This window comes from Ochotona princeps, chromosome 11 (assembly GCF_030435755.1).
Source record: "Ochotona princeps isolate mOchPri1 chromosome 11, mOchPri1.hap1, whole genome shotgun sequence".
NCBI classification, from domain to species: Eukaryota; Metazoa; Chordata; class Mammalia; order Lagomorpha; family Ochotonidae; genus Ochotona; species Ochotona princeps.
Genome location: NC_080842.1, coordinates 67813638 through 67837151, shown reverse-complemented (window position 1 = coordinate 67837151; position 23514 = coordinate 67813638). Strand labels below are relative to the sequence as shown.

At 42.1% G+C, this 23514-nt stretch overlaps 1 protein-coding gene and 1 pseudogene across 6 annotated transcripts in view; one reads left to right on the top strand and one right to left on the bottom strand.

Moving 5' to 3' along the window:
- RAB28 (RAB28, member RAS oncogene family) overlaps positions 1-15617 on the bottom strand; it is a 105242-nt gene extending 89625 nt beyond the window's left edge. For 2 of the 6 annotated variants that reach the window (XM_058670298.1, XM_058670301.1), the window contains exons 1-3: positions 15310-15616; positions 11218-11314; positions 5862-5950 (exon numbers count right to left, since the gene is read on the bottom strand). In XM_058670298.1, the coding sequence (XP_058526281.1) occupies positions 5862-5950; positions 11218-11314; positions 15310-15384 (261 nt within the window). In that variant the 5' untranslated portion in view covers positions 15385-15616. Of the gene's footprint in view, positions 1-5861; positions 5951-11217; positions 11315-15309 lie in introns of all 6 variants that reach the window. The other 4 variants (XM_004579210.3, XM_058670299.1, XM_058670300.1 and 1 more) reach the window with 3 other exon arrangements.
- Positions 15618-21813: 6196 nt separating this feature from the next.
- Positions 21814-22315, top strand: LOC101535173 (large ribosomal subunit protein uL11-like; annotated as a pseudogene).
- The last annotated feature ends 1199 nt before the right edge of the window (positions 22316-23514 follow it).

The window sequence follows — 23514 nt, the reverse complement described above, 5'->3', positions numbered from 1 at the left end:
GACAGACCTCTAAGCATTCGCCTTTTTGGGAATCTGAGTCCTTCATCACATCAATAAAACTACATGTAATTCCTACTTGTTTAAGATTTGTTTATTTGAAAGACAGAGTTATAAAAACAGAGGTGAGACAGATCTGCCATCTACTGGCTCACTCTCCAAACAGCTGCAAGAGCCAGGGCTAGGCCAAGCCAAATCCAGCAGCCAAGAACTCCACGTGGGTGGGGGACCAAGTACTTGGGCCATTTTCCACTGCTGTCCCAGGTATATGAGCAGGGAGTTGGTTCAGGAGCAACTGGGACTAGAACTGGCACTCCGATGGGATGCCACCATGGAAGAGCAGCAGCTTAAACTCACTGCACCACGAAGTCCAATCCAACCTCTTTTGATTCATTCTAGAAAAGGACTCTTCCCAATCACAGAAAGTTCAACTCCATTAGAAAGTCTAGTTGAAGATTACTGGATCTAATCATCTTGGCAATCTTGAGACACTGAAACCCATCACTATGTCTCAAGTCCTGGATAACTTCTGTCAACATTCATCTATCTGCCACCTATCCCTCCCTCACGTCTCCACCACCCTGGGCTTCCACTTTCCAATCTGCCCTCAAACTCTTCCTTTTCTTCCAGACAGTTTTACAAGGCCTTTGGCACTCAGGTTTCAAATTTAATGAGTCCTTTTTCTATCTTTCTTCCTCAAAATTTTTCTCCATTTTAATGCCTGAATTTAATGTTTCTGAGATCCAGAATACTATCACAACTTCCCTTTAAAAACTTCAAAATTTTCAGTATTACATAAAGTTACTTTTACAGTACTTTTGTTTCTATTTCACCTTTCAGCATATCCAATAAGCACCACTTGTCACCAAACCCAAAGGATATAATTTCAAAGGAATCACTGGGAGCACTGCTGACAATACTCAACAGTCCTGTAAGATTGCAAGCAGATTTATTCCCACAATTTAACAGAAGTTAAACACATACCAAGTACATACACACACACATAATATTTAACCTCAATTACAGGGCTCACGTCCAAAAATATGAGGCTTTTTTTCCCTCTGACTTATAAAATAATCTAATTTAGCTCTCAGTCACATTGATGGAAACTAAATCAGATGCTGTTTAACATAAGAAATACCAATGTAATGAGGCCCATAACATAAATGATTCTAAGTTTGCAAATATACAACTAAAATATTCATAGTAAAGATATTACAGTAAGAGCATCCAGTTTTGAAATCTGCTCTCTCCCCCGTCATAAGGCATCAGACTCTAGCTGGTGGTTAACAGACTGGCTCATCTGTGTGGGCTACCGGCCCACAATACTAGTTGTGTTCTACCTCACAAATGACTACATTTCATTGAGTTTATGCTCAGTGGGGCAGTGTTTGCAAACCACTTAGATTCCAGGACGGAAAGAGCTACAAAATGAAACATCCAGCCCCTCTCTGAGGTTTGTTATTAGCCTCTGTTAGCCGCAGGTTACAGGGCACTAAACACTATGCACTGTGTGTTTGCTCCTAACCACTATGAAAAATAGCCTATAACATCCTTCTGAAGACTCCTGGAAATTTTAAAGTTAATTTAAAATCTTGGAATTTAACTAGAACATATTTTCAATTCTTGGAACTATTCCTTGTTAAAATACTTCACTAATTCTTTTTTGGGTGTCAATTAAATTTGGTTTCAACCAAAGCTATTCAATAGCCTATTGCTCAAGCTTAATGCTACCATGTGGGGGGAGGGGAGTGAAGAGGGTAAAATGATCAGTTTTATTTGCACGTAAGTTAACTCTCAGCTGACAAACGCATTTCTTCCTGAATGTTAAGAAATTCATAAGTTTCATAACCTGGACATGCATTATATAATTATTTCTGTATAAAATAAATAAGTGTGAGAACCTAAAACAAGACCCTAAATAACGCATTAAACTGACTTGCTAAAATAGCTCATCAAAACATAATCTGTAGCAGATTTCTGTTCTGTAGCATGTATACTCAAATCCAAAGTGTTCGTGAAAGGAGCAAAACAAACCACCCACGACACAATACCGCTCAACCTTGAGGAGTCACTAGGATTTGGGAATCTCACATCATTAAGTATATGAAAGCTGTGTTAGGTTTTCAAAAAGTTAACACATCTCCCAATTTATGGTAGTCAATAATAAATTAGAGCTTCTTTTGCCTAGATATAAAATTTACACAAACAAAACAGACTGCTGGTAAATGTGCTCCATCGTCACTTGATTGGGACTCTCTGAAAAGCAAAGTTATTCCAGCAGCGTCAATTTAGTACATTTCATTTTATCATCTCAAAATTCCCAGTTTATCAGGACAAATTCATGACAACATTCCAAAATTTCTCAGAAATATCCTATCCAAAAAACTGCACGTTGCTATAATTTAATAAAACTATATTTTTGTAACAATCACAGAAATTAAGGTATAAATACTCTAAAACACCATCAATAGAAGAAAAAGTCAGCATATGCTTTCAAAGCAGAAGCCTTGTAAGACAAAGAAGGAAATGACATTCATGGTCTCCCTTGCCCTAAAAACGAAGCACATTAAAACAGAGAGAAGTTACCAAGCATTCTCAAAAAAGATGAAAATCCTTGAAACTGCAATTAATTTTCTAATTAATGTCTGCTGATTATAAGCTGCTATTGAATAACAAAGAACACATGGTCAAAAATCGATTTAAAGAAATGGTAAAACAATTTGTGTATGTACAAAATGCTACTGGTTATTTGCTTTGTAGTGGCTAATTTTATTATGTGATTTCCACATTAATATTGATTTTTATTTAACAGTAATACACTTTAAATATTTTAAATGAATTAAATAATAAATCTTTAACAATACGCAATGAGGGGCCCGGCGGCAGTGGCCTAGCAGCTAAAGTCCTCGCCTTGAACGGCCCCAGGATCCCATATGGGCGCCGGTTCTAATCCCAGCAGCTTCACTTCCCGTCCAGCTCCCTGCTTGTGGCCTGGGAAAGCAGTCGAGGACGGCCCAAAGCTTTGGGACCCTGCACCCGCGTGGGAGACCCGGAAGAGGTTCCTGGTTCCCGGCTTCGGATTGGCACAGCACCGGCCCGTTGCGGCTCACTTGGGGAGTGAAAAACATCAGATGGAAGATCTTCCTCTCTGTCTCTCCTGCTCTCTGTATATCCGGCTTTCCAATAATAATAAAATCTTTTTAAAAAAAAAAACAATACGCAATGAGGTACAATTCAGAAAATCTAATTAATGAACATTATATTCCCCTCCTTGCATTTGATCTTACTACTCATGATGAAATACATAAAGTCCCCTTGTTGTTCACTAACTCCAGCACCTGTCAGCCATGTGCAAAGCCGAACATCACTAGACATGAACCTAATTTAACTCCTGTATCTGGCCTGAAGACAGACTCTATGGAGCAGTGTTATTTTTAAATCTCATTTAATCCAATACACAAGTAAAACAAAGACTGGAGTTTCCTACAAATCTCTGACCATCAAAATATCTTAGTATAACAAATGATATCCAACTTTTTTAGTCATTGGAGAGAACAGGGGAAAACAATTGTCACACAATTTGTGATTATTTGGTCAAATAAATTGTCACGTTTTGATATGCAAAAAAAAATATATATCCTAGTATACACTCTAAACTGGCTAAAAGGAAACAACAAAAGCCAGACACAAGAATATGAGGTTTATTGTCATTTGATCACAAATGGAAGAAATGAAGAGAAATATGTAGAGGAGATAAAGAATAAAACAGAACATAATAAACAGTTTTGAGAAACAAATACATGTAGCATTAATACAAAAAAGCAAACTTCTGGAACCCCTCTACATGACCCAGACCACACCGGCCTTATTTACCCTCTTCTTTGTATTTTATAAAGTATATCAGAACTTAGTTTCATTCCCAAACTAAGAGAAAGGTATTTGACAAGAACCAAACTTTGTACAGAGGGATGCTTAACATTCCCTAACTCAGTGCTATGGATTCCTCTTCATGAGAAACATGGCTCCACAACAAATGTGCTTCTCCTGCCTAAAACACAAAACTAAAAGACTAAGTGAATACTTGTACTCGTATCTTCATAATGTTTCATGACCATGTGGCAGATACTCTGTAATCAAAAGCAGAAGCAAAATCCCACATAAGGAAAAGGCCCATCAATCAGCTTCACCTGCAGAGCACAGCCAGCACCGCAGAGTTCACATCATACGATGTCATCATGTGATGAGCGGCATCACACGGGCTCTGTCAGCAGGTGACCACATTCATCAGCATCACTCTATTTCCAAAATCTATATTAACCAAAAGCAATCTGCCAAAGCATTAAAAAGGAAATTCTTATTTTTCACATGTGTTCAGATATGTAATGGTAATGTTTAAAGCATATTACTAGTCTGCATCTTCTCTAACTATATAATAACTTTTTTTAAATATATAAATCATGTTAACATAAGCTTATGTTACATAGAAATTTTTATGTAATTATATTTCTGGCTCTGTATATTTTCTTTAGAAAATATACTATTAGATATGTCTCATATAGTTATGAGATCAAATATGACATTAAATCTGATACACATACAGCTAGCTTGTGGCTTTTCTCATTTAAATTTTTGAAATACACTTAAAAAGGATCCAGCATGGTAGCTTAGTGGCTAAAGTCCTCACCTTGAATACACAAGGATCCAATATGGATGCCAGATTGTATCCTGGATGCTCCACTTCCCATCCAGTTCCCTGCTTGTGACCTGGGAAAGCAGCAGAGGATGGCCCAAAGCCTTGGGACTCTACGCACACGTAGGAGACCCAGAAGAAGCTCCTGGCTCCTGGCTTCAGATCAGATCAGCACTGGCCATTGCACCCATCTGGGGAGTGAACCAGCAGGTAGAGGATCTTGCTCTCTGTTTCTCCTTGCTGTAACTCTGCCTTTCCAAAACAAATAATTTTTTAAAAAATGCTTTAGAAGATTGACTTGAAAGGCAGAGTAATAGAGCAAGAGGGAGAGACAGACGAAAAAGAAATCTGCAATCTAGTGGCTCACACCCCAGCGGCTGCAAAAACAAGGGCTGTGACAGGAGCCAGAAGCCCCATGTGGGCTCCTGACGCAGGTGGCAGGGTCTCAAATACTTGTGCCATCCTCCACTTGTTTCCTAAGCACAGCAGCAGGACACTGGAGCAGGCCTGCCATGCGGTGGCAGTTTCATCCACTGAGACACAGCTCCTGCTCCAGTTTTCATTCTTGCACATAAAAACAGTATCTTCCCCTTGGATATTTTTAGTAAGTTCATTTCCAGAGTGTTTATTTTGTACTTATCTGAGAGGCAGAGAGACAGCTGGGGCAGGGACAAATCTTACATGTGCTGGTTCTTCCCCCAACTGTCTGGAGCCCAGAAGTGCACCCAGCAGACCCATCTGGGTGACAGGGACCCAAATACTGGGGCTAGCACCTGCTGCCTCCCAGGATGAAGAGGTGGGGCTTGAGAGACAGGGATCCCAAGTCATGGCTTCACCCCCTGTACCACAGCATTCACCCCTTCAACCGGTTTACAAGAAATTAATCACTGCAACCAAGTCAGCTAGTGAATATCAAAATACCATTTATCCCTGCATGTGTCCAACTGCTGACAACTGTAATCAAAGTCTAAGACACAGCAAAGCTGTGGACAGCTTTTCAGTTCCACCAGTTAGTGTCACCAGTTCCATCACACAAGCTCTCTGAGGAGAGAGAAGCCAAATATCAACATAAATCTAAAACAGACTCTACGTAACTCACAACAGACTCACAACAAACCTATTCAGACTGAGCTGGTGAGCCCAGCCACACGCCGGTGTATGTGGGTCCTACCTGGGCTCCATAGATGTATTTATCCAGCATCTTGCCTCCTATCGTCTGCCCTCCTACATCCCAAATCTGAAGGGTAACATTCAGGTTTCCTAGAACATTCAGAATACAAAATAATATTAAGAAACAATATAATAAATGAACACTTTTTCATAGGATACTAAGTCAAAATGATAATTGTGAACCGAATATTGTTTTTATTCTACAAGCCAGATATTTGTAATTGCAAAAACAATACTGTCATAACAAAAGACAGCAGGAAATATATATTTATCTTTTAACCCATTTCTCTGGTGCCACAACTACAATCACCTTCAAAAGAAAATAAAGGAACTCTGATTTACAAACTTTAGTCTAGAAAGTTCTTTTCTCAACGGGCAGAACAAAACAATAATGTGTGTGACAAAGAAACTTTAAACATGAAGTTGTATTTAACTTAGCCAATTGCCATGGATTCTAAACCCTCAGGGTTCCAAAGCTCCACAAAACTGCATTCATGGTTTTAACTCAAAGAAGATGTCTTTTTTAGCTTGAAAGTTATTATGACATGTAATGCTAAATATAATAAAAAATTAAATATTTCTATTTTTCTCACCTATCTTCTCCCCAACTCCCACCCTCTCCTTTCTAACCAGAGGCTCACATGAGTCTGTGCAACCTCCTCACCTTTGTAACAAATACTAAAACAAAAAATAATGTAAAAAAATGAATCTTTTCAAATTTAACCCACAAAATATACACAAATGTGATATCTCAAAGGATACATGCCCAGGGTATCACCAACTATCACAATGCACTCATATACGATTAAATCAGTTCTGCTGAAACAAACCGGATGCACTTCAAAGCCTTCATGGGCAGCAAAATCATCCCACACAAGCACTCGAAAAGCATTCTAGCACACAAAAAAGCAAGCTTTAACATTCGTTTGTGAATTTTACAAAATGTTTCATAGAAAAATTTATGACATAAGCTATTTTCTTTTATCAACTCAAATAACAATGAAGTTATAAAACTTGATGCTTTAGTTTAATATTTCCAACTATTTCTGCTCACAAAATTACACAGGTCTCTACAAAATATCAATTAGCACCTCATGAATGATCTACAAATCAGGAAAAGTCAAAAGAAAAACTTAGAAACTGAAAAAATGATCTCATTTCAAAACAAAGTAGCATTATAGTAACATGAATTTTATCACCAACATAAAACACTAAAGACACAGAATGTTAGTCACACTATTTATGCAACTGAAAAACACAATAACGTATTAAACCAGTCAAGCTTTCCTCTCAACTCCCAGTTTGTTGGTTTGTATTACAACCTTTCCACTGTTTGGGTATCTGCTCGCTCTGCCACAGCGCAGAGTGCTTCTTCAGGAAGAACTTGTATTAGCATTAGTGAGAGCTGCTAAAGTTCATCATTCCCTCAGTGTCACACTTCCTATGCTCAGAGAGCATTGGCCATTTAACGTCTTAGATCCCTGTGAACACTAACAGCGACCGTCACTGTCTATGATTTGTCCCACAACTGTGTATACCAAATTTCACCAAACTTCTATTTCTTGATATGCAATCAGTCTCCTATAATGTCATCTCAAATTAAGCAGGTAAGACACAGCTAGTCGTCCCAACAGATACGCAATACAGTTTCAAAAGCCCCTGGGTATTCATTTAACTTGCAAAATTCCTTAGTCATTTGTTTATTTCAAAATAAAGTGCTCAACAGTATCAACTTTTATAGAGTACGATTTTAGGCAACATTTAATAATTATTAAAATATTTCTAATCCTATTTCCCAAAGCCAATAATAATCCCTTATCACTTAACATCACATTCAGAAATACAAAGCTTTCCTTTCTTTTTTTCTTTTCAATTCTGATATTCTGATCCTATCTGAATTGGGTATTATAAACACTACATAACTTTGAGAACATAATCTTCTTGTTTGCAATCCTGACTATAACAATTTTCAGTCTCTAAATCACCCACTCTATCATCTCCCACATGAGAGGCTGACATCAATGCACCAGGGGCACTTTAAAAAATCTACACCTTTTTGCTGGTAGTCCGTATTTTTAATTCATAGATTCTAGGGTCTCAAAAATAAAAAGTACACATCATTGACAATCCACTAATACAGAATGCTAGTCAAAAAGAAGCTATTAATATGGCTTCAACAAATACTAATTTCATAATTATTTCATATACCTACAAGTATATTTTAACTCCTACATTTGAATTGCAGGCTTATGAATACATGAAACTAAAAATAAAATGGTAATGCCCAATTTGAGCAATAAAATCACACACATATGTTTCAAATCCACACTCATTTTCATTTCCGCAGGTGTAAACATACAAAGGTTACCAATGTGTTTCCAAGATGACATATCTGTAAAGTTCTAGCATATTCAGGTAACCAATATTACCTTTTTTTTTTAATCTAGACTGGGAGCCAGTACAGTACCCTAGCGACTAAAGTCCTTGCCTTGCATGTGCCGGGATCCCATATGGGCACTGGTTCTAATCCTGGAAGCCCTGCTTCCCATCCAGCTTCCTGTTCATGGCCTGGAAAGCAGTTGAGAATAGCCCAAAGCCTTGGGATCCTGCAGCAGCGTGGGTGACCCAGAAGAGGCTCTGGGCTCCTGGCTTCAGGTTGGCACAGCTCCGTCCATTGTGGCAACTGGGTGAGTAAATCATCAGAGGGAAGATCTTCCTCTCTGTTTTCCTCCCTGTATATCTGACTTTCCAATAGAAATAAAATAAACCTTTAAAAAAAATCTAGACTCCATCTAAAATAAATCTAACAACTTTCAGGAAATTGTCAGCAATATAATCCCAAATGCGAATCGCTACTGAATTCCTATTCCTCTCTAAGAGACGACACAGACTAGGAGAAAAAACAAAACAAATGAAGTGACATAATACAGGTAAGTTGCTTTTGGTATGAATCAAAGGCAGCAGGAGGACTGAACCTTGTAAAAGCACACTTGGTGCCTTGGCTAACCGTACTTAAAGTGCTGCAGAGCCCAGATGGCATAAAAGCACACGTCTGCCCACTTCTCCTCCTGAAGGCTTTGAAATGCTCTCACAGCAGAGCGCTGTGTACGGGCTATCCCCACAGCTTCCTGAGTGTATTTTGACTAGGGCTCTTAAGAGGCTCTAGCAGCAGAATCTCTGACTAACAGATCCCCTACTTGGAGCAGGGAGACCTGCACAGTGGCTGCATCCAGACTATACAGCACACCGGATCATGAAGTACACTAAAATGGACGAGTACCTGCAGAGCAACGGCCTGGAAAGCTTGCATGAACAGAATGTGGATACAAGAACAGGAGCTGTACAGCCCTAACAATGTGTCTGCTCAGAAGGCTTCCTAGAGGAATAACAAATATTACACTGACCTATTATGCTTACTGTAAACTGAATGACGCTGCTATATTCTTTTTAGCAAGTGATACAAATATTAGTCTTCCTACATTTGACAATTATAATGAATTAAGATTAGGGTTAAGATACATAAAGAATATAATGTGACTTACAATTTATTCACTTCATTTCTTAATATACCTATTAATGATATAAAATCAAGATAAACTAAACCATTTTAATACCGAAATTCCTTCCATAATTTTAAGCTCATTAGGGAGTATAAAATCCTTTTAAAACTACAAAAAAAAATTCTGCCCATCAAAAGAAAAGCCTAATCAAGAAAAATAATAGATTAAGAAATCACATTTCTTAATGTCATTTTTAAGCTAAGTATTTTCTAAGTCTCAATGCTATACTGTAAACCTGAGCTTCAAGAATAACAAATAGTTTGACAAAGTAATAAAACTTATAAATCAACATTACTGTGCAACAGGTCAAAAATCATTATAAATATCACATACATAAAAACATAGACTGGCCAAAGTGATTCTACATTTTCAATATTTAGATAGGGGGTTGCTTCTTTGTTTAAACCTTTCAACTAGAAACTTAGAAAACTTAAGACCAAAATTTGGTGCTTTTGCTAGGGGCTTCAGAAAAGCATAGATAGTAACTAAATACTATATTGAAGTTATTTCTGTAACTACCATCTATAAAATAATTGTTGCGAAAGTTTTCAGCATATATATGATGTGCTAGTACATGAATTCTGCTAGTAACTGCTGCAAATATTCTGAATGTAACATTATCCTACCCAAAAGAGAATAAAAGTGAAATTTTCAGTTTTGAATATGTTAAAAGAAAATACAAATGAAACAAAATGCATGTTTCTACCTAAATCTTTCTCTAAACCATAAACAAGTAATGTAGAAATTGGAATTCTCTTCATGCTGTATCTTCTAATCTACATTTTATTAACCAAATACAAACCATTTCAAAATACAGGTCTGTCAATAAAGAGAATGAAGAACACCTCCCACAAGCACGAGTTTCCGTATTAGATGGTCACAGACTTTCATGAGGAACTAAAGGCTGTACCAGAACTGACCAAACCACTTCCAACTGTATCCGTAATATTGCAGTGAAGGAATCTTACATGACACTTGCAACCGATTTATTCAAATGTGTTTCCACAGAGAGGAAAGGGACAGGCGATTTTTAAAGACAACCAAGATAAACTGCTTTTAACAAAATACTTTAAACATTAGTGTAACCGCTAAAATTGAATGAACAGAGTATTTTAAAGCCTCATTGTTCCAAACGTGGCTTAAAACATAAGCTACTCTTTTTTTGTTATTATTTGCCCGTATTTCCCACAAAATGTGCTGCAACTGGCATCTAAATAGTTTCTTTGCATGGTGAACTGAAACATCTTGAATGCTCAAACTGTATTTTTATGAGTGCCTAGGGACCCTAAATGTTAGTGGTCTATTAAACGCCAGCAATTTCACGCTGCCTTGCATAGAACAGCATTCACATATCGGAGCACAGGGTTCCACAGCTACATTAGGCTTCTATTCCAACACTCAAACAAAACACTGAAGCAGAGGCTCACCAAAATCATATTTTTTAAAATAATCCTTCCCAATCTTTTCATATTTAGCTAAAATAATGTTTGCTGGCAGATGGATAACATTTAATTTTTTAAATTCTTTTAGAATATTATAAGCAACTATTATTTACTCTCAAAAAATGTAAACTGGCCACCAACAGGAAAGAAGTGGGGACACTTTTTCTCACACCCACGGACAATAGGCCTTCAAGGTAAACGCTGAGAAACAGTAACCTCCTTAAAATACACAGCATGATAACTTGGTATTTTTCATGCAGACAAAAGCCTCAAAATGTACGTGATGCATTTATAATTATGCCTCTTACGATGAGATTGGTGCAATCTTCTATACTAAGGATTTCTAGTCTCTTACCTGGCAATGTTATCCTTCTCAAAAAGAAATCCAGTCCTATAGTTTGCTTGTACTGTTTCCCAAAAATTTCTTGAGCGAAACAGGTAGCTAAAGAGGTCTAAAAAATTATACACAAAATATTAAAGTTAGTTCCCCTGTTCAAGAAATGCAAACACAAGATCACTACTAAATCCTGAATGATCTTAACATTCATACTCCATTTAATCCAACAAGTGATTTTAAGCAGTCCTCATCATTAACAAGCAGAGGAGGCGAGTCACATCACCAGGTAACCTGCACTTGCCAGCAGCTGTTAGTGGAGACGGCGGACTAATCCTATTGTTAGATCTTTTTAAATCCTCTGATTATGAAGATATTTCTTGCTGGAAATTAGATCTTGAGAAGCATCAACGGAAAAAAAAATGACTAAAGATCTGAATCTTGCATATCAGTCTAATGTAGATTTCAGAGAACTAATGTTTCAATTGTGAGTAGCTATGCCCTGCTCTAAGACTAAGCAGTGCTCCCCGGGCAGACAGGAAAGCCTGCTGATAAAATGTCTGCTTTTGTTTTTCTAATAAGAAAAGCGCCTTAAGCATCATATACTCCAAAAATGTTAGATGAAGAGAATACTAAAGAATTAATCTAATAATATGTAAGTTTGTTTTAAAAAGGTATTTTTAAATTAATATAAAACAGGCAAAATAAACATTCTTCACCTAAGAACTGTAAAAAAAAAAAAAAGTCACAAGATTTAATAACCAGAACAGACAGACATCTACTTTTTTGAGCAAAAACTAAAAAGTTTTATTCAAAAACTCTGGAACTTTTAAAATATTACTTCTTAACCAAGTAAAAGAATAAATCATTCTGGCAAAAACGTAAATAACTCAGACATCTTGAACATTTTCAATGCGCTATTCTTATTTGTGAACATCTCCCAAGATTAGAGAAAGACAGCTTCACTGAGCTTTGTCTTCAGTGAAGACTTCTACTAGTTAGAGGAAAACAGCTCATTTTTATTTGAAAAATCAGTATTAGCGTCAACTATTAAAATAATGAAAAGATAAAATTTCCAAAATAGCTTATTATAGTTAATTATGATGTGAGCAGAGAAATGCACAAGAAAACTTGGCAAAACTTCAACTCCCTTGAACAAGATGACTTAAGACGCATTTTCCACAATAACGAGATCTTTCACACAAATAGCAATTTGCACTTACTAACACCAAATGTAATACTTGAGTACTAGTGCCTACCAAGAGTTTCAGAGACACTTGGTCAAACATTTATTGAGCAATAAATAAGAAAGATGCACTACTAGACACTTGGGGAAAAACTCGCTTCACCTATTATATCCACATTGAAGTAACAACATCAAAAGTGAGAGACCAAAAGAAAAGGGAAACACTCCTTTTCTTAAAGACTTTTGGTTTTCACTTAGCCTTAACGACGTCATTGAAGTCATTTAGCTTACATCACAAAATAACCGTGAAGAGGCGCAAAGTTCTACACACACACACACACTCACTATTCAAATATTTCCAATTGTTTAACACTCATGGATAACTGAAACACTTGAAGACAAATTGGCACATGTAACATCGGAATAATGTAATTTCAGGCAATTTTCTCTTTACGATTCTCAAAGTTCACCATATCGACACCAATGAATATTGAGAAAATTTAAGTTTCCTTTCTTGGCCTTCAGACTTGTAGGTTCTGAAAGCCCTGCCTTCACTCTGCTGAGACAGAAAGCAAGCTAGGATTTTCAACTGGAAGAGCATATAATCTGTCAAAAATGTAAGTCAGTGGGAACACACGAAGCAAACAGGTTTTTACATTATATCACCTCCTGACATCTCCCTGTAAAAATTAAACAGAGAATCAATTTAATCAGTGGGAAGCACTTCCTCTGCAATTATCTAGACTTCATTCCCTCTTTCAGGTTCAGTTAATTCCTCACACATCATTGTATAAATAACCTTCTTAAAGATTTATGAAGCGCACAATCAGCTACCACATCTAAAACATTTTTATCTGATTATATGCTTTTTGCTTAGAAGCATGGTAACACTTTTTAATCATAGTACACTTAATAACATTAAAAAAAACACCTAAAATATTTGCTTCAAAAATTTAAGAAAATATGTAATAAAATCAATAGTATGATTCAGAGACGAAATAGAAAGATGTTACTAGAGGGAGGAGCTAAATTGCTCTTGGAGAAACTGTTAGTGGTTATCTCAGCCTGCACATTACTGCTTCTCTCAGTGTGTGTGAAAATGCCCAGAGAGACAGTAGCAAAAACTAACGCTAAAACAACTGAGCAAGCCTCAGGTCAGAACACAAACAGCACCGAAAGAGAGACTGAGTTCATGAAAGAAAAGGACAGCACACAGCTAAGGAATGTTGGTAGCTGCCAATAGTCAGCAGGCTGAATATAGGAGGTGGCGAAAAGGCGCAGGGAGGGATCGTGGAAGGCTGTTTCAGATACTCACATGGAAAATTCCTGACAGAAAAAACTGGTACGCTTTTGAAGAAGCGTATTTAATTAAGATGAAGACAGTGCACCACAAAAATAGAACAAGTATTCTTTGCAATACAAAAAAAAAAAATTAGAATCGCAGAGATAAAAATCATGATTGTTCAATACTAAATTAGCAACAAGGAGAAAACATGCATGATAGTGTAATCAAAAACCTAGATACAAAATTATTCACAAAGCTCAACTAACGCATCAGATAAATAGATAAATATTGGGAAAAAATGAACAATCGCGAGAAGAATTACGATAACATGGGAGATAATGGACAACTGTTGGGCTTTTTTAAACACATCAATGTGATATGGACCGTTGTTATCATTTTTAAATTAGAAACAAGCCAGTTACGAAATGCCACAATCAGATTTAGGTGGTCTTCAAAAGACCCTAAGTGATGAGAAAACCACAAAAATGTGTCTTGACTTTTATTGAAGATATTAAATATCACGTAATAATCTGCTCTTCCAAAACGTTATTTGTGCACAAAAACTCGGTGACCTCAAGTTCTTGCCTTGCACAGCACGTTCAAAAGAATGCAGCAGGGTAGCTTGTCCCCAGGAGGCCAGAAACTAACAGCATGCTCCCAGTTCCACAGGAGAGTGGCAGCTTTCTCTGGAGTTTGAAGCTGTTAGCATAGACACCAGCCTACGCGGGGCAGAAGACGGGCAAGGCTGGCGCCTCCGACCGAGCGACAGGTGTGAAGGTGCCCCAGGCCCCTGGGGGCCCCTGTGAGATCCGAGAGGTCCTGGGCCATGGTCATCGCCCTGCGGGAGTTCCACACACATTCATTCATTCATCCCCCGCGAGGAGACGATGGCAGCTCTGCCCCCTGCCCCGCAACACCCTGCCCACTGCTGCCTTCAATACTGGCCTGACAGGTGCTGTGTGTGTGCTGGGCAGGAGGGGGATGGGGTGGTCAGAGATGATGAACAGGTATGACACTAAATCAGCACCTCGGGTGTTCCTGAGTTCTAAAAGCTCTGTGTGTATTTCTGCCCTGAATGTGTATTTTCACATTTCGCCCTTGGCGGTGACCCCTATCAATACTCATCTCCCAGATGACGCACAAATAGCTGAGCCATCTGCCCTCCGCTGACCCGAGCGGTAAGTGCCGGGAGCCCTCGGCGCTCACCCGCAGGGAATCTGGTTGCAGAGCCCAGCTCGGGGACGCTTCCCGGGGCCCTGGGGCCGCAGTAGGGCCGTCCACGCGGGAGAGGGAGGGGAGCAGCAAAGTGCAGGAGGAGGTAGGATGCCCTGGCACTAGCCGGCCAGTCCCCAGAGGCCAGGGACTGGACGGCTCCCAGAGGAGGCGAGGTCGCGATCCAGTCCAGAGGAGGCGAGGTCGCGATCCGGGTTGGGCGCTGGGAACTGCCTTTTTCATTTTCTTTTTAAATTTTATTTTGTTTTCCGGGGGGCGGGGGGAGCTGGACAGCGCGCACTTGGAGTCCGGCCTCAGGCCACCACCAGGCCTAGCGGCCCCGGGGCTCGCAGCACTCGGGGCCCCGCCGGGCGGGCGGCAGGGAGGAGGCTGCGGGGCGCCGGGCCCGCGGGCCCGCTCGAGGACTGACCTTCCCGGAGGTGCCGTCCCCCAGCACGACGAGTTTCAGTTGCCGGTCCTGGCTCTCCTCCTCAGAGTCGGACATGGCGTCCCAGGAACCAGGCCCGCCCCCCCCCAGCCCGTCCCCCGAGGTGCGGCGAGGAAGGGAAGGAGGAGGCCCCCAGGGGCGGAGAAGGGGAGGTAAGGACAGCGTGGGGGCTGGACTCCCGGCCCCGCTGTCCAGGCAGCCGCCGGAGGGATCCGGGCAGTCACTCGCCGGGCGCCATGTTGCCCGCCTCCCCGCCCCTCGGCTCGGGCCACGCCCCCGCGCGTCACGTCGGGCGCGCCCCCGCGCCAGCCTGCGGGCCGGCAGCTTCCCCCGCCCCCCGGCGGGCCGGACCATCTCGGGACAGAGGGGGACACGAGGGAGACGCGGGGAGTCGGAGCCAGTACGACGAAACGCCCCCGCAGGGGCCCTTTGCTAAAAGAAAAAAAGAAGTGTGTCCTTCGAAATAAGTAGCTAAAAGGGAATCTGAGCAGCTCGGCGGCCTTTTCATTTCACGTTCCCTTGGTCCCCCCGCTCGAGAAACTCTCTGAGCCGATGGTTTAGTCCGAAAGGGAGGCCGGGCGACGTCAGGACGCGCGGCCGGGTTGCCGTGGAAGCCGAGAGTCGGTGGGGAGGCGGCCTGGACGCGCTGGGGGCTCGGTGGGCTGGAGAGGCGCCGCGCGGCCAGCGGGCTGGTCAGCTGTGTGCTGCGGCTCTGCACCCTCGCACTGCGCCCTCGACCCTCCCGCCTGTCCCCGCGCTGAGCGCCGGCTCCCGGGGCAGGATCCTAATCCCACGGCAGCACCCTCCGAGGGGGGTCCCGAGGAAGTCAGCCAGTCTTCGCCTGGGTGCTCGTGGCTCGTTTGCCTTGTCCACGTTCCTGTCCTCACCAGGATACACTTTTCCGGGGATACACGTGTTTGACAACGTCACAGCTTAGAGGGCGAGTGCTTGTTACTGTTCCAAAGCGTTTCTCAGTTTTAACTTCGCTTCATTCGTGAGAGGCATAAACTGCATACATATAAACTCTTTCAAAGCCCACGTAATTTTTGAAAAAAGGGGTCCTGGAGCCAAAAACAACAACAAAAAAGCCTTGAGAACGACTGCCTTGGAGAATCTTATTCTCGGAGCGAAGACAGGTGACTGAAAATTACAATGTGGTGAGAGAAACTCCAAGGCAAAAATGCCGACCTGCTGTTTGTCCCTTGCATTAGCACCTCCGTGGAAGTGAAGTCCTGCGTTTCACAGATGAACCAGCTCAAATCTCCACGCACTTAGCTGGGAGGCCGTAGGCCTGGAAACACTGGGAATCGGAACGGGATCAGAGTTCAGGAAGCAGTGCCCATCACTGCATCACTGCCGTTCTAAAAACAGACCCGCGGCTTCCTTGATGGGCTGTGAGATAATCTGACGTGCAACATACATAACACAATGCCTGGCATGTCAGCTCACAAGCGTAATTGGAACCTTCGTCATTGTCATTAGATGGTCGTCCACCCGGGAAACGTTACTGCTTGCTAGCCACGTTTCCAGCTTGCTTTTTTATGCCTATTTATTTTTAAGTTACTTAGCAGTCAAGTAGAGCACCCACCTAGTGGTTCACTCCCCAAATGGCACTGAGTGGGCAAAGCTAAAAGCCCTGAACTCCATCAGGGCCTCCCAAAGGGCTGGCAGGGACCAAGCTTCCCAGGGTGCCCGTCTACAGAACACAGGAATCAGGAGTGGGGCTGGGCTTGGCGAGGCATGGAGCTCCCGGAACAATGTCTCAGCCTCTGTGCCAAACACCTGGCCCCATCTGCTTTCTTATGTGGAGCCTCCCTTTGCTCCCCTGTGCTTAAGGAACGAAGTTCCCAAATTGTTCCTCATTACCACCACCACTGCCATCTTTCTGGGTCACTGGATTTGCTCTGTAAAGACCTTTATAATGGTTAGTTTGAAGATAAATTCAATCCTTCTTGTCAGTGAGAGGAGTTAATATCTTTTTGCTACTTTGCTTTGATGCTGTGGCCCAGATGACCAATGACACAGAAGATGATGTCCTTTGGAAAATATTTGGGGAAAACGTGCTCAATTAGAAGGAAAAAGGAGCTGGGGAGAGATGCCAAAGGTGGCCTTCCGTTGTTGTAACTGGGCAAGAAAAGGATGTTTCGAATTGCCAAGGTCAACTTCAGCCCATCTTGTAGGTTTTTTCTTGTCAGGAGAAAAGCTAACCCAGTTTAGTGATTATTCCTTTACTTGCAAACAGAAAGCATCCCAGCTTAGTATAACAACTTTGGCCAAATGCTAAATTTAGTTAAAATCATAGGGCTGACTTTGTGTATGGTTTAAGATGAAGGGAAATCTAGAGGGAAAGTGTCATTCCCATCATCAGTTTCCAAGATGAGTACTATGATGGAGACATTGATTTTTAATTTGAGTGTAACCTTAGGACAGTGTTACTATATAAAACATTTACAAAAAAAAACTAGTTACATTATTTTAATGACCCATCTGTGGCAAGTGTCTGGTCTTAAAATTAGAATCTGAAGATTTAGAGCCAGTTTTGTCAATTGCATGGAAAAATCTCTTCCTCCTGTGTGGACAGTGTCAGCCTTGAGAGCTTCCAGTGCAGCACTCTGACATTGTGAAGAGAAACGGAGCTGATCCTCCCAAGAGGAGTGTGTCTGGGAGTTCTCAGTCACAGTGCCGATAACGGAGTCACTAACTCAAGGAATGGCTTCCAGTCTCCTTCAAAATAATGACCCAAAAGTTCAGAGAAGGAAAAAACCATTTCAAGAATTCAAAATCTTTCCCAGCATTCCTATGTGGTGGTCCTATAACTGCATTTGAATAATTTGAATAATCCACATTTGAGTTGAAACCTTCACGGACTGTGTACGGACATATGGATTTGTTAGGATGATCTACAAGGGCCAGCACTGTGACACAGCAGGTGTGTAATGATGCCTTGAAGGCTAGCATTCCTGCTTCCCACCTAGCTCCCTGCTAATGCACCTGGGAGGGCAGCAGAAGAGGACCGAGTACCGGGCCCTTCCCACCTACGTGGGAGACCTAGAGGCAGCTTAGGCACACGCCTGGCCCAGAATAGCCCATTGCAGCCATTTAGGAAGCGAATCAGCCCAGGAAGATCGGTGTATCACTTGCTCTCTAATTCTGCCTTTCATATACACATTTTTTTTTAAATCTAGTGATAATAAGCCCAAGTTTATCACTATAAATTACACCTAATTGTTGTAGTCTGTGTTCTCAAGTAAAGCAAGGGCTCTCCATTCCAAGGAAAGACATTGAAACTGATTCATTAATATGCAACTTGATAAATATGCAGTGATTATCTACCAAGCATTGGGCATTATTGTTCACAACTCTTCTCAGTACTGAAGACCAGTAATGGAACAAAATATCCATGAGCTCTGCACCCATGCATTCACAGTCTGATGAGGGGTGCAGTTGGCTGAATAATGGCCACACAATGGTATCAGATCCTAATCCTTGCAGTCTGTAAGTGGATTCGCTTTATGGGGGGAGGGAGGAAGCATATTTCAGACATGTTATTAATCAGGGATCTTGGGCCCAGCACAGTAGCCTAGAAAATGAAGTCCTTGCATTGCATGCACCTGTATCCCATATGGGCACCGGTTCTAAGCCCAGCAGCCCCACTTCCCATCCAGCTCCCTGCTTGTGGCCTGGGAAAGCAGTCGAGGATGGCCCAAAGCCTTGGGACCTTGCACCCGTGTGGGAAACCTTTAAGAAGTTCCTGGCTACTGGCTTCGGATCAGCGCAGCTGCGGCCATTGCGGCCAGTTGGGAAGTGAATCATCGGACAGAAGATCTTCCTCTCTGTCTCTCCTCCCCTCTGTATATCAGACTTTCCAATAGAAACAAAATATAAATCTTTTTTAAAAATCAAGGCTCTTGGGCCCAGCACCGTGGCCTAGCAGCTAAAGTCCTCGCCTTGAACGCCCCGGGATCCCATATGAGCGCCGGTTCTAATCCTGGCAGCTCCACTTCCCATCCAGCTCCCTGCTTGTGGCCTGGGAAAGCAGTCGAGGACGGCCCAATGCGTTGGGACACTGCACCCGTGTGGGAGACCTGGAGGAAGTTCCTGGCTCCTGGCATCAGATCGGCACAGCACCGGCCGTTGCGGCTCACTTGGGGAGTGAATCATCGGACGGAAGATCTTCCTCTCTGTCTCTCCTCTCTGTATATCTGACTTTGTAATAAACATAAATCTTAAAGAAAAAAATCAAGGCTCTTGAGGTGGGTAGTTAATCAGTTGTCTGGTAGACTCTCAGTGCAAACACATGCATTCTTAACTAAGAAAGAGGAAAGAAGTAGGTAAGATAACATGGAGATAGACACCGTGTGGTGCTGTTACTGCCAAGGAATGCTGGCAGCCGCTAGCCGCAGGATGAGGCAGAAAACAAGTTCTCTGTCTTAGCGTCCGGAGAGAAGCATCCCTGCTGACACCTTGATTTCCACCCAGTGACCCTGATTTAGGACCTCTGGCCTCCAGAACTGTGGCAGACAAGAAGTGTCCAGGTTAATCCACCACCTGGATGCCTGTGTCCTACGTGAGCACCCATGTGAGTCCTGGCTACTCCACATCCCATACGGCTCCCTGCCTCTGGGTCCTGGAAAGCCACAGAGGATGTGAGATTGCTCAGCCCAAGCACCGCATCAGGAGACCCAGAAGAAACTCTTGGTTCCCATCTTCGGTCTGGTCCAGCCCCAGCCATTATGGGCATTTGGAGATTGAAATTCACACAACTCTATAGTAGACAAAACATAACCCTAGTGTTTAATGTTTTGTTCACGAGAATCTATCTCTTGTTACCCACAGCACTAGCTTGTAGTTCTCCATTACTGTATTATCCCATTGTACTAATCTGCCAGTTTATTCACGCTGCTGCTATTGAGCACACAGGTTTTTTCCTAGTTTGGAAGTATTACAAATAATGCTTGCTAGCACTCTCCACCACTCCTCTCAAGGAAATGTCTTTAAAAACAGCACTCTCAAGCCTGGCGTGACAGCTCGGTGGAGTCCTCGCCTGGCATGCGCCAGGATTCCTTGTGGGTACCACTTCGTATCCTGGATGTTCAACTTTCCTTCCAGCTCCCTGTTTATGGCCTGAGAAAGGAGTAGAGGATGATCCAAAGCACTTTGGGGCCCTGCACCTACGTGGGATATCCAGAAGAAGCTCCTGGCTCTTGGTTTTGGATCAGCTCAGCTCTGATCAGTGTATGGAAGATCTTTCTGTCACTCCTTCTCTCTATGAATCTGCCTTTCCAAAAAAATAAGTAAAATCTTTTTTAAAATAATAACACTGACCTCTCAAAAAAAATCTTTCATATACAATGTGTAGCCTTCGGATGGGTGAGCCAGCAGTCACCTGTTCCCCGTTACACATCTACCTGCTCTGATTTTACTATTAGTGTCTCACTATTACATGTAGTGGCCCTGACTAAAATCTCAGTTGTTCACATATTATTTTGTTCAACATTATGAAAAATGGCATTTCTGCCCAAATATGTTAAGCTCACTTTTGGCCAAAACCTCCTCAGTGATGCTAAGCTTCTGCATGAAGAAGAGCCAGGCAGAGAGGAAACCAGCATTGAAGGGATCGCCGATAGACAAAATATCTCTAAAACATACTTTTTCTAATCACCAATACAGCACACAATCCCTAAGATGTCAACTCAAAACAAATAGGTGTATTTTGTGGGAAAACATTAGAGCATTATTGAAATAAACACCTGGAGAGACATCTACAAATTAAAAGGTGCACCTTGTCTTTGACTAGGAAAAGGATGCAAATATGTCGGTTTTATCAAATAACTCCAAGATAATGCAAGTCTGGCAAGATTTTTATGGGATTTGAAATGGTGCACATGAAAAGCAAAGATCCAAGAATAACCAAAGTATTCTTGAACAAGGTTAAAGAATTAATGCTACCAAATGTCAAGAACTATGTCAAGATAACACATAAGGCCGGTGCTGTATGGGTACTGGTTCGAGTCCCAATTGCTCTACTTCCGAACCAGCTCCTTACTGACAGCCTGGGAGAGCAGTGGGCCCCTGCACCCATGTGGGAGACATGAAAGAAGCTCCTGGCTCCAGCTTCAGAGAGAACTAGCTCTGACCAGTGTGACCATTTGGGGAGCAAACCAGAAGATTGAAGATACCTCCCCCTGTGTGTCCTTCTTTATAACTCTGGATTTCACAGTAAAATTAGTAAATTTTTGAGAGAAAAAATATGACACGGTATTGATACAGAGATGGACATATTAGCCACTGTAACACAGAAAACCAAAAAAATAACCTTTTCCATACGTGGAATTTTGACACACGACAAAGTGTGTATAGTAAGAGTGATAACTGAAAACTATATGGAGAAAAGAAATGAAATTAGAATTCTGCTTTTGGTTTTCGGCTTGGAGGAGGCCGCAGTGCAACTTTATTTGGTTGTCCCTAATCCAGGTTCATCCGACACCAGGCACCTCCACCATGCCACCCAAGTTCGACCCCAACCAGATTAAAGTCATGTACCTGTGGTGCACCGGCAACAAAGTAGGTGCCACATCCGCCCTGATCCCCAAGATCAGCCCTCTGGGTCTATCTCCGAAGAAGGTGGGAGGTGACATTGTCAAGGTCGCCGGGTACTGGAAGGGCCTGCAGATCACAGTGAAGCTGACCATCCAGAACCGACCAGTGGGCGCAGATCAAGGTGGTGCTGTTGGCCTCTGCCCTGATCATCAAGGCCCTCAAGGAGCCGCCCAGGGACCGCAAGAAGCAGAACATCAAACACAGTGGGAACATCACGTTTGATGAAATTGTCAACTTTGCCTGGCAGATGCGCCATTGATCCTTAGCCAGAGAACTTTCTGGAATCATCAAAGAGATGCTAGGGACTGCCCAGTTGGTGGGCTGCAACGTGGGTGGCCGCCACCCAGACGACATCAACAGTGGAGTACTGGAATGCCAAGCTAGCTAAGAAGAGACAATCTTTTAATAAAAGATCGTCTGACAACCAAAAAATTAGAATTCTACATTTCATCATAAACAAAAATTCATTCCAGTTGAATTAATCACTTAAAACTGGGAAAACAAACAAGTATTTTAAAGAGACACTTTCCTAATTTTGGTAAAGACAAAAAGGTTCATCCTAAAAGAGAATATCAAGAAGGTTACACTAAAATGATTCCATTGAAAGATTGCATAAAGTTAGGAAACAAGCCCTTAGGAAACATAGCCATTAGCTATGAGATATAGATGCAACAGCTATCACTGAGCCAATTGTGGCAGCACAGTGGGTGAAGCCATGAGATGCAGCACTGGCACTCTGTGTGCATTGCTGGAGTGCTGATCTTTCTCCCTGATAATGCACTTAAGAAAGCAGTGGAAGATGGCCCAAGTGCTTGGGGCCCAGCACCCATGCAAGAGCCTGCCAAGAAGCGCCTGGCTTCAGCCTAGCCCAGTCCCACCCATTGCAGCCATTTGGAAAGTGAAGTAGCAGATGGAAGATCTCTCTCCCTCTCAATTGTCTCTCTGTCTGTGTGTCTTGGTCCTACCCCCTCTCTCATCTTCTACCACCTCCTTTGCTCTGCCTTTCAAAAAGATAAAAAGATATTTTAAAAAGATTCAGGCAGATTTACAGGCAAAAGGAGAGGCAAAGAGAAACATCTTCCATCCACTGTATCACACCCCAAATGCCTGCAACAACCAGAGCTGAGCTGATCCCAAGTCAGGACCCAGGAGTTTCTTCCGGGTCTACTGTGTGAATGCAGAGTCCCAAGGCTTTGGGCCATATTCCACTGCTTTTCCAGGCCATAAGCAAGGACCCAGAAGGGAAATGGAGTACCTGGGACATGAAGTGACACCTGTACGGAATCGCAGCACTTGGGAGGGGAGGATTAACCAATCACATAATCATACTGGGCCCAATAAGCAGATTTAAAAGAAAAAAGATTTACTTATTTTACTTGAAAATTGGAGTTAGGGAGAATGGGAGGGAGAGAAAAAGAGAGATTTTCAGTCCACTGATTTACTTCCCAAATGGCTCCAAACTGCCAGAGCTGAGCCCATCCTAAGGCAGGAGCCAAAAGTGGTGGTTTTTTTGAGGGGGGTCTACCACATGGGTGCAGAAGCCCAAAGCCTTGGGCCATCCTCCACAACTTTCCCAAGCCAGAAACA